At 31.7% G+C, this 12730-nt stretch overlaps 1 protein-coding gene across 1 annotated transcript in view; it reads right to left on the bottom strand.

Moving 5' to 3' along the window:
* Window positions 1-4663: 4663 nt before the first annotated feature.
* Window positions 4664-12730, bottom strand: part of Syt4 (Synaptotagmin 4) — a 34955-nt gene continuing 26888 nt past the window's right edge. The window contains exons 5-8 of the mRNA XM_072528663.1: window positions 9407-9579; window positions 8661-8817; window positions 6402-6562; window positions 4664-5570 (exon numbers count right to left, since the gene is read on the bottom strand). Coding sequence (XP_072384764.1) covers window positions 5451-5570; window positions 6402-6562; window positions 8661-8817; window positions 9407-9579 — 611 coding nt within the window. The 3' untranslated portion in view covers window positions 4664-5450. The remainder of the gene's footprint in view (window positions 5571-6401; window positions 6563-8660; window positions 8818-9406; window positions 9580-12730) is intronic.

Raw genomic sequence — 12730 nt, 5'->3', positions numbered from 1 at the left:
AAAAATACCTGCCAAATTTTTACTTTTTTTCGTTCAATTATTCTGTATTTTTTTCTGAGGATATTTGTTTTCCTACTTCTTAAACATGCTGTAATCTATGCTACCTGGTCTTGGATCGTTCCTGTATTCACCGATTTTACTAAAATCACAAGAAGCTTAAAATACAGTTTATCTTAAAAAATATATCTCACAATAGAACCCTGCTCAGATTCTTCTTTCTAACATCTCTACCAAAAAATTATAAAGAAGATATTGTTGCTAGAAGATGAGAGAAGTTTTATACAACGGCTTTGTTTTGTTCGTTTTTGTTGATATGTGTTTTTAATTGATTTAGATCAACATTAAACTAATACATTTTCAATTTACGTATACCAGTAAGTAGACAATTTTTTATTATAAGTATACAGTAAAAAGAAGAAAAGAAGAGGGACCAAGACATGCATCATTGGAAAATATTACATTATGGATTTGGCCATTGAGTAACATACTTTTTTAGCTGCAATTTTTCTAAGAGTATTTAATAATAATGAATGCTTTAATGATCAATGGACTTTTTCATTGAAACCTCTCTAATTAAGATAAAATATGTAATTTACAAGGTAATGGCGCATGTTTACAGAATCAAATCTATAATTTCTTGTACTTGTCCACCCAGAAACTAGTTTCGCAAAAGCAATTGTTTTATCATCATCGTCCTATTTTTCTCAACAACACTGCTAAACAAATCTTCAAATTTTGCTTCAGCTTATTGCTGCATTTGCTAACCATCTTTCGGATCTTCTTCTGAGTGTTTCAATTGTGCTTCAGAAAAAAGTAAGCCTTGATGTGTTACATTTTTGGTTTAACCATTTTCGGTCAAGCGACATGGATCAAATTTCTGACAAACGTCATCCTTTCATGACAGTGGTAGTTGTCACTTCAGTCTTGCACATTTCCGTGACCTCGCTTTTGGTAGTCTGCACTATACTGCAATATTAGGCCTCCAACATTTCTAAATCGTACAGAAAGTTTTAGAGATGTTTCTATGAAGAGCTGGTTAAGTTATGGTTCTATCCAGCTTTCCTTGTCATTTTCGTTAAATGGTTTAAAGACCTTTTTAGAATACTTTGCGATCCTTAACTTATGGAAATCTTATTAAATGTTTTAAGATAATTGACGAAAATTTGAAAAGTTTGAAAGAAAATTAACTTTAAACTCATTTATGCCGTTGTATAAAATTTTTGTTTAGAAATTTATTAGGATTAAAAATTAATTTAAAAAAATTGCTAATAACAAGTTAAAACGACATTATATACAGAATATTTCCAGAACGTAACTTCAAGGATGATATAGTCCAATGATGAGAAAAATTGCTTGTTTTGGTAAAAAATTATTATCGCCAGAGGCGACAGTTATTCTTATAAATACCATTTTTGTTATTTCTTTACTCTCGTTCTTGGACTATCTTATTAAACCCTCGGTTAGGAAAGTCGCTATAAACTTTATTCCCAACCTTTAAAATACCGTTTTAATGACCTCTCAAATGATGTAGGCTCTACCTCTAATGTATACCTCTATAAATTGTGTAAAATCATTAAAAAATCTAATGTTAAACTAGATCACATCCTTTATAATTTAGTTATCTTATGGCTTGTAATTATAAAAATACAATTTTAGTAGACATATACAAAACGGAAAATATTAGATTCATGCTAGAATTAATAATCGTTCGATTTTGGAGTTACTGAACTGTTTCAAGAGCAACTTTAACTAAATCGTGGATTGCACCTATCGTAATTAGTGCCCTGACATATTCCACATAAGTTAAATCTGACTACGCATCTTCCGTGACCAGAGTAGACATTTTTCAAGATGTCAGACTCAACTGACGTCAATAGAGAGCGTTGCTATATCGCCGTAATATCATTGGTGGCTGTTATCTTGAGAAATGATTCAACAGTCAACTAGTACTACTATTAATTTGTTTTGTCCCATATCTAAGTAATCTTTTGCTTCTGCATCATGTCATAAAAGTATATAAATCAAAGTCATATTTTTTTATTATTTATCAGTTAGCTACATTATTAATTTATATAAAAATGATAGATGGATCAGCTACCTACTGTGTGCTATTCAATTTTTTCGGTATCGTTCTATCACAACCCAATTTAACGTCAAGAGAAAAACTCAGTAGATATTACTGAACAGGTAAAATAAATTTTTGACAAGATCTTTGGTATGTGGTAAACTTTATAAAGTTTAGATTATAAATTTTACATCTCCACCACTGACATATGTATGGTCATACATTTCATACTCTCTTCTCTGCAAGTCCTGTATAATGTAACCAACAGGTTTAAATACGTATAGCATACGTATGGCAAAAATCTTGCTGTGCTCAAAAAAAAACGTTAGTTATAATTAAATAAAATCTTTGCTCGAAATAACAAATAAAAAACTTTCCTTATCATCAAACTAATATCTCACACAAAATTTCTTTTAACTTGACAGACAACTTGGAAATATTCCACATATCGAACAATATTTTCTACTGCCTTGTAACGTTTTTCTCAGTAAACAAATCTCAATATAAACTATTTTATTTACATTCATAGCAATCACTTTCAGTGACTTGACTGTATTACACTTAATCTTACTTTAATTTTAATGTACATTAAGGAGTGTTTACACTTAAAACAAGTATTATGCCTAATCTACACGGGCATGTAAGAAAAAATAGTCAGTTTATTTTTTCGTGTTCCGTCTTTACTATAAATATATTGGTTTATAATGAATCGATGCTTTTATATGATTCTGAGAACGTATATATAGATAATGACTTTTCAGATTTCACAAGGGGACGTCCACTCGAATGTTTATGTTTTTTTAGGTTTGTACACGTGTCCACAAAAATCTGTTGACATTATCAGCAATTTTCAATTTTCAATTTGTTTTTGACAGATATAAAAGTTAAGAGGTGTTTTTATATGCTTGGAAATTTTGTGCTTTAAAAAAAATGGACTTTCAGCAAGGCAACAACTGATGAAAATTTTGCAGAACTGAAGACAATTGTTGTTGGCCGTTTTAGACATGAAACATGTGGCAGCAAAATTTATTTTGAAATGGCCAAATTTTAATTAAAGGATCGTCACTCAGCAATTTTTTAATGATGTCATCATACCTCAGACACCGTAGTTACCAGCTTTAATCACTTGTTACTTCTCTTTTCTCTCAAAACTTAAAAATCGTAAAAGGGTAAAGACACCCATCCTATAGACTTTTTTAAGCTGGAAAAATACTCCAAGTTACCTGTCACATTGTTTTTTGTCTCTTCAAAACATATATTTCTCTTAATGTACTATTTTCTCAAAAAGTTTCGATATCTCATGCAAATACCTTTTTGTATTACCTAATTTTCAATAAAGCCGAAATACTTTGGCCATTTATTGAGACATCTATAGAAATATAACCATCTATACCTTCTATTTCACAGCACAATTGCGGGAAAAAAAGCGATCTAAGCCGAAGAAGAATATTCAAGCTTCGAAATTTTATCCAAAGGCATTATTGTCAATTTGGTTGACAACTTTTCATGGTCGTACATAGTACAGAGATAGGAAGAAAATTTAAAAGATATATCGAACAAAATCGGATGTAATACAGTGCATTAACTGAAATCTCGTTCAATAATAAACATATTCAAAGATTTTTTTCCTTTCTTAACTAAAATTGTTCATTTGAAAATGTCGATTTTGATATTTCTACTATCTTAGAATAGTAAGAAACACCTTAAACAATATAGTTAAGTCTTCATTGCATACGTATTTTTTTTTAATTTTGTAAATAACTTGTAAACTTTATCTTTTAGCTCTGAACTTAATCAGTGTCTAAACTATTTTTGACCAAAATCGCAAGAGCGTTTTCATGTATGCTCTTTAAGAGAAACCATTTCTCTTGAATTTCGTCCATAATTCTTGTATGTAAAAGATCAAACAGCATAACTATATTTATAATTACGAAACGGAACACCAAAAAAATAAACAAATGAACATAACCACGGATCAAAAAATGTGTGAAGGCGGCCGGGCATTTGTCTAAATGGCCTTTGGAAAGTCGATGCGTCTATAAACACTGTTTGCCAATAAATTCAAATCAACTCATTGGCGCTACATTTAAACAAACTTATCAATTCCTATTTCGTTGATGATTACTGATTCTCCAATTCGCGACTTAATTCAACATTTATATTGGCTTACTTTTGAGATGTTTGTGATTTAAACATCACTGTAATTAACTTCCAATTAATATTGCCTTACTTAAACCGTCGCCGCCCTTTATGGTAACAAAACGCTGCTGATCGTACCCTTTCGTGAACTTTTAATAAAAAATGTTATGAATACAGAGCTCATCACTTTTAGTTTTCAATATTTTGAACATACAACGTGACATTTAACGTAAGGCATGAAGCAGAAAGTAACATGGAACGTCAAATGTCATTATTCATGTCATAAGGTTACATAACTATGTCAAGTAACACTTTCTATATCAAATTTCATGTTTTATGTTGCAACGTCACGTTAAATGTTAGATTTAACGCCAAATGTTACCTATATATCACATCGAACATCTGGATTCAGCGATTCTTAAAATCCTGCTAAGACATGACCTTAAAGGGGGAAATGACCATAATGGGCCTTATCGTTTTCTCATGTAATTTGAATACCTCGAAAAACTCTATGTCAAGCTTAATAGATAAAATAATATAAACCATAAGCTCTGGGCAATTTAAAGATTTTTCCGTTATTTTAAACTTCAGTGTTTTTAAAGTTTCCCCATTTTCCAACTTCTAGTTATACACTTATATTCCTTTATAGCATGTTTTTATCATTTCATGGTATTGATATTACTTTCCGTGCTTTTTTTGGTCAACGATCTTTTAAAATCTGGATTCTGCAAAGATTCTACAAGTTTCTTATTCCTTTTATAAAAATTTCTTTTATCTTCCACATGACTCCTGGTGGTGTTTGAACTAGTCTTTCTATTTGCTTCTTCTCTTGAGTTTTTTTCTAATTTGAGTTTCTATGTGCCAAACTCATACTGTAACTTATTCACAATTCAATCTTTGTACTTTTTTGAATATTTTTTATCTAATCCGTATATTATCTATAATGTAATGATTATTTCTTGAGCGATGTATCCACTTCGCTGCATCTTCAATTATTCTTAGTCCTCTATAGGGGTAAGTTGTAGAAATAATCTATATAATTATAATTTTTTTTAATTGAATAAGTGTTGAATCAAGTTTAGAATCAGATAACCAAGATATGTGATCTAAGGTATGTGTTCTAAAAAAATTGAAAGCGTACTCGAGGCTAAGTTGATGGATACACAGATGTGAAGTTGATTTGAATTTCTTAAGTTATGAGTTAACAGTTAAAGGTATATTTTTAATGGAAATCTGATGTAGAATTTTATTCTCTGAGTTTGTGCCATTCAGCTATTTGCCTACGCGGTGAATTGCAGACTTCGTTCCAATGGTGTAGAGCGGAGCCTGTGCATTTTGAACCCCCCAAGTCCAACCTTCCTATAACCTGTAAATAATAAAATAACCATAAGTTTTATAACCAGTGGTAAAATTTTAAACGACATGTAATTTATAGCAGTATCTAATTTATTATAAAAACATCTATTGATTATAATATGATTATAATGGTCGATTCACACGCACCCGTGACCGTACCGTCAACGTAAACGGGACGTGATTCCACCGGCGAGGTAAAAATGTTCTTTCGGGAAAATTATTGGCAAAATTCGCACACGATCGGGATCGGCACATGCTTACCGCAGTGCTGACAATGCTGTCAACATGACCGTACCATATAGAAAGATATGGTTTATGTGTATTTTTAGTTAGATATACTTCTAGTGGCTCTGACATATTCGTCAATGGACTGGCTCATCAGCAGATGGATTGTTTCATGCAGCAAAAGATCATGAAGCTTATCGTCAGAAGCCAATGACACATAAATGTACGCACAGTACTGAAAAAAAAGACGAAGCGTCAATAAAGACCAATAAACTAAAATAGAATCTACGAATTGGTAATGATGATTTGTACGAGTGTGAAAAACAACAAAATATGAAATATTTTGTGCCCTTGGTGTCTCTGAACCTCTACCTTTAACGATTTATTGTTGGTCAGTGATACAGCAATTGACAGTCAAGACTTAAAAAAGTAAAAATAAAGTATGTCTTGTCACAGTTAATTGAACATTTCTTTTTCTTTGTGAGCCAGAGTTTGGATATTTTTAACATTGATTTTTTCGAATTCTCCACAATTGTTTTTCATTTCCTTGAAAATATTGTCTATGTTAGCTGTATGTAATAAATAATAAAACATAAGAAATAAAAAAGTACTTTACCTCATTTTTGGTTACTCGGTCCCAATCTAAAAGTAAGAACTCTAGACTAACTCCCTCCAAACCTTCTCCAGCTTGTGGAATATCGAATACGAAACTTTCATTGAAAACCGGACTAAGAGTTCTTTTCTTGACGTGTGTCTTCTTTTTGGCAATTCGTTGGCCTTGAAAAATAAAAAAGTATGTGTCATATTAAGCAATTAACAAAGTATAAATTAATATACACGGTGACAAATCTTTCCGTAGATAATACGAAAAATCAGAAAAAGCAAGTTAATTTTGTTTACAAGGAGGAAATTTTCAAAAAATATTTTTAGACCTCAAGTAAAGGTAAATATTTCACTAAAAATTTTAAATGGGAAGAAGATATAGGCGAGCGGATTACCCCTAAAAAGACGCTTAAAAACGGAATATACCGAATAATTTGTTTCGAATTTCTACCGCAAGAAACCTTTTTTTTTTTCAATTTTATATATTTTGTCAAGTTCAAGTATAATTTATATTTTTAATTTTTTCAAGTGGGTCGGAAATTGTTATTAGCAAATAGCTTATAACAAAAAAATAATTTCCTGAATCGCTTCTAATAAACTTTTTTAGGCGTATCTCATCGAAATAAATACTTTTTCTATCTTTGTAATTTTTCGAAAGCTGCTGCCTTTTTGATTTATGTTCAATTTTTTTGTTGAAAAATGGTTTAATTAGTGATTTTTGGGATTTTTTTTCTAAAAAACTACTATATGAATTGCAATTCTACAAAAAGCTTTATATTCTTAAGTAATCAAAACTTGCCTGTACCAAAATTAATAATTTTGTATGTTAATATATAAATTGGAGACGTGGAAGGAGCCTCCACGTAGATTATGGTCATTAATGGAAACAATAGGACGTCCCCTGGAAACGAATAATGTCAGCTAATTCTTTAAACACCGGTTCATTAACACAGATCCGAACTCTATTAAAACGGTCTTTGTTATTACCAATTTTATTGACTGTTTCAAGCTGAGACCACGGTACCAATGTCCTGCTGGTCCTGCCGCAAAACAACGGTTGTGAATATGAAGTTTATAATGGAATAATCACATAATTGGTATTGTTGCGCAGTAGCTTCTACATCTTTATCAAACCGAAATGACATTAATATTCTCATATTGAAGATAAAGTTCTCTTTATGTATCGTCCATCTACAAATAGTCGAGGGCTGATTATTCCTTCGAGGAAGTGGATAACTTTCACTCACAGCCAATAAAATTCATACTGGTCGACAGTATCACGTGAGGATATAACGAAACGGACTTCAGTGGTAAATAACTAAAACTATAAATAGGTGTAAAGAATAAACCTAAAGGTTATTCCTGATCCAAGAATTCTATAAATAGTGGAAGGTGGCACATAGGTTACAACCCAGATAGATAACATTTTTTAATTGTAGATTGTGTCACTAAACAACAAAACATAGACCAATATCTTGCTTTTGAACGCGGCAATCAGATCTTAAAATGTTTCTTTAATGAGAAGATTCAACTTCAAAAAAAGCAAAATTGGCAAATTTGGCTGAAGTCTTAGATCGAAATAGTATATCTCTAGAGATAAACTTCATATACTTTAATAAAGAATTTAAACCCCTGCTTACACGATACTATAAGAAGAAGCAACAATACAGGCTGGGAAATGCGTGCTACAGGCTGGAGAAGAACGGACAGAAGATGACAGCTAGTGACGGGTATCGCCATACAACAAACCATCATACGTGATTGAAAGCTGAGTGACAGGAGTTACGTACTTATGGACAGTATTTTGAGATCGAGGAGCGACAACTTGATAGTTCAACAAAATATCGACCACGAAAGGGATGTTCTAGATATTTCTTTTGGTATGGAAAAAATAGGCGGTACAATCCACCAAATGAAGGATAATAAAGTGACAGGCTGAGTGAGTTTGGAGTAAGCCTTAAACAATACACAATGAGATCAAACTTTGACGAGTTCTAAGTGATGGAGTAGAAACAAGTACATAGGCGCCATCTATCATACATGGTACAAAATTTATATTTGCTTAAAATGTAAAATAGTAATTGCAAGTACTTGAGAAGTACTTAATGATTTTTTGGTGACGTCACGTAAATTCAAGTTTTTCAAAACGAACTCACTTGAATATTTCTATCTAAAATAACCTTGACTTGATATTTTTTTTCTACAATAGCATATTTTTATTTTATTAAAAATCCTAATGTGTTAATTTGCGAAATACTAAGATCCAACTTACCATTGTATAAAAGATATATTTTTACATAGGGATCTGCAAGGCCTGTCACATCCATCTTGGGAAGATTCCGAGCTTTTAACACCACGACTGTCAGTCTGTTCGCAGCAGGTTGCCAACATAACGATACCAAAATATCGCCTCGCCCTTGAGAACGAATCTAAAAAGGAGATTCAATGTCTACTTTAGTTGACTACACCAGTTAATATTTTTAAATTATATATAGTTCTATGGGTATTTTCTTTCTTCTAATAACGACGAAAATGGGAATACGACTACGAAAGTGTTAGGAAAGAAGGGCAAAAAAAAGCGAAAGTAGGATGAGAAAGGATTATTTAAGAATAAAGTAAAAAATAAATATTTTTTGTAAATCAAATGTTCTATCAATTTTAGTTTAATAGTTAATCCCAAAGTGAGCTAAAATTCAGGTATTTCAAATATTTTTAGGGAATTATTATAATAAAATAAAATTTAGTTTTCTGAATATAGTTTTGCTGAGACAAAAGACTATTAAATATACATTTCAAATAAAAATTTTGGTTTAAGCTTAAGTTCGTTCAAAAAATTTTCTATTCCCATTCCTTGGGTGCAAAAGACTGTCAAACCGAAATTTGTGTTCCGAAACATTTAAGAAACTTGTAAAACTAGAAATAATTTTAGAATGAAGACAGGAATTAAAAAAAACTTTAACAATGTCTGAGCAAATAAGGCTTTTCTGCTATGAATATCATATTAAATATGGCAATTACCTTAAGACTCCTTGGCTGAATTTCCCTGCATACTGCCATCTGTTGGGTTTCAATCTGTGCAATATCCACTGTATTCAGTGCACAAAATACTTCTCCGATAATATCATCTCGGCTATATCTGTCAAAACTAAGTATCACAAAGTGAAGTGTTATATTCTGTAGCTGGTTAAACGCTGAAAGTAAAAAAAATATTGAACACTATTTTTTATAGAAGAATTTTATATACTACTATTGTACTCTTATTTTTTTTTCTATTGGTGCATCGACCAGCTCGATAATTTTTTAATAAATTTTACAGGATATTGTCTTGGAATCTTGTATGTCTTATAGGTAAAAATATGGAGTGGGTAGATGTGTTTCATGAGCATTAAAATATTTTTTACAAGATCAGACCTTAGTCTACAGCTTAGAATCCGAATGATCAGATTTTACGTTTTTTCTGTCTTACTGTATGGCTGTGAAAGTTGGACAATGGACTCTGAAATAGAAAAAAGAATAGATGCCTTTGAGATGTATATATACAGACGAATGTTGAGGATTCCATGGGTACAAAGAGTTACTAATGTTGAGGTACTTCGTCGCATGTGTAAACAAAAAGAATTACTAAGAATAATCAAAGAGAGGAAAATGCAATACTTGGGTCATATACTGAGAGGCGAAAGATATGAATTACTTCAAGTTATACTGGAAGGAAAAGTACAGGGCAAAAGATCAGTAGGAAGACGCCAGAACTCGTGGCTGAAAGACCTGAGGAGATGGTTCGACCGCTCATCCGCAGAGATCTTTCGCGCAGCAGTTTCCAACACTACAATTGCCATTTGGATCGCCAACCTTCGAAAGGAGATGGCGCAATGAGAAGAAGAAGAAGATGTGTTTCAAAGAAAAATGGTACAAATTTCCAGTATTCAAAAATTTAAGTAGAAAGGACAAAAGGTGAAAGAATTACCTGAAGAGTTCAAATTGTGGTATGCATTAGAAGTTATAAGAGCAAGTAATGACATAATATTAGTAAAATTTGTACTTGACAAAGAAGTGTTGAATAATTTGTTTATCCGTAAGTTTTGATTACCAGTTAAAGATTTGAACTTGAGATAAACGCAAGACGAATGGAGAACCCGTATGTTATTAGCTGTTTACAAAAACTAAAAAGATATTCCAATACCAAGAGCATTGCATAAACAACAGGAATATAAAAATACTTAGTAACACCATGAGAATATAAGAGAAAATAATCAATAGGCGAAAGCATTTTTTTTATAAGGCAACTAATGGAAATTTACAGAAATGAAGAAATATACACTTATATGGTATCCAATAATTTTGAGAAAGCTTATGATAAAGTCCTCGATAGGTTCTGTGGTGACGCTCAATTAAAGAGGAGTTTCTGACGAGTATGTGAAAATATTGAAAGATATGTATAAGGGAGTAATAATAAGTGTTCAAATAGACAGACTTATAAAGTCCTTATGCTGACTGTTATAGGGTCCTTATATTAATGTGATTAGTATTAGATAATAGGAAATCTGAATTAAAACATTCCCTAGATGCTTAATTGATGCTAATGTTGTAATTTTAGTATGAAACCCTGAAAATAATTTAGATCAACTACTGTAATAATGTAAACAAGCTGTATTTGACCATTTAATAAGTATTTAAAGACAAATCTCAGTGTTTGACGCTTTTTAAACGTAATCCGAAGGAGCTTCTACATTGTTTCATAACCAGTGACGAAACGTAAATTCATTGGTATACACCAGGGACCAAGAAGCAGTCGAAACAGTGGCGGAACCCGGCGAACGCGCTCCGAAGAAGGCGAAGACTGTCGTATCGGCCGGAAAGATAATTGCCGCCATTTTCTGAAATTTACATAAAGTGATCGACATCAACAACCTGAGGAATGGCAAGACGGTCACAGAGCTCTACTACGCCGAATTATTGGGCCGATTCAACGTTAAATTGCAGAAAAAACCGACCCCATTTAACGAAGAAAAGTGCTCTTTCACTTTAGTTTAGTTTTCTCCGGTAAGTATATTTAGGTAATAGAACAGAATGAAAATCGACAAACTAAACAAATAATTAGGTATAAAACTAAACGAAAGAAGTGAACGACGCAAATTTAATGCCGAAACAGACAACAAATTCTTAATACCTTGCCATTCTCAGAAGAAGAAGAAGAAGAAGAAGAAGAAGAAGAAGAAGAAGAAGAAGAAAAAGGAGAAGTAGAAGAAGAAGACCAAGAACATAATTTGTCTTTAATTCTAACTTTTATTTAGAACTTTTAATTTTTATTTTGGTGTTTGGTCTGGACTAGAAGATTTATTAGTATTCATCAATTTTATTGAATAAATAACGTCTGCTTTAGCTATCTTAGATATTATGTCGTCATTTAGATTGTTCATAGATGAATATTATTGTGTCTGCCTCTTCACGTTTGTCGTCAATGGTCTCAGTTGATTGTTCAAGCATATATACGCTTCTGCTTTAGGTTTTGCTACTGCTACTTTTGCTTTCTTTATAACACGCTTGTAGTTTTGAAGACTTGTGTATGGCCTATTTTCTGATCACTCTTTATATAGTTTTCTCATCTCTTGAACTTTGTTTCTTTTTATGTTGCAACTATTTTTTATCTAAATAAATCCCCTTTCTCAACTTTTAATATCCAATATTTAATTTTTTGTGATCTCCGACATCTTGGTTTCATTTCAGTTCTTAGTTTATAGTCTAGAACTAACAACAATATCTGTTAGATCACAGTCTCATAAAATACTGTCTTTTAATCCTTACATTTACCTATATATTTTCTTCTTGAAAGAGTCTATTTAAGAATGAAATCGTCCACTTATATAAGTATTAAGTTAACTTTATGTCTTTCGAAAGAATATGCTGGCAGTCGCTATGTATAATCCTACTCCTAATTCCAGCATATCATTTTCAGCTTCATTTATAGTTGCCAAGCCTACGTCTCCATGTATTGCTTCATATTCTGTTTTGGATTAACCCACTCGTCTACTTTGTTCTTTCATTCATGTGCATCTACAACTCAATATTCTTCCCGTAAATATTTCTAGATTTACAGGAATACTTTCTAGATTTTATTTGTATCTAGTTACCAAGAAATTGCGAGTATTCGTTAATGAGAATTTCATGCAATTAATGTTTGATATTTGAGAAGGATACGAGTTACAGAATCAGTTAGACTAGAGAAACTTGAGCTTGACCTAACGTAATTTTACCCACAGGTCATTAAATCTAACATCCTTTGTCGTATGTAAGACTTGGATAATAAATCTAAAGGACATTTTACCTAATGGACATTGGACTTTA

Source organism: Diabrotica undecimpunctata, chromosome 4 (genome assembly GCF_040954645.1).
Source record: "Diabrotica undecimpunctata isolate CICGRU chromosome 4, icDiaUnde3, whole genome shotgun sequence".
Taxonomy (NCBI): Eukaryota; Metazoa; Arthropoda; class Insecta; order Coleoptera; family Chrysomelidae; genus Diabrotica; species Diabrotica undecimpunctata.
This window is presented reverse-complemented; position numbering and strand designations above follow the sequence as displayed.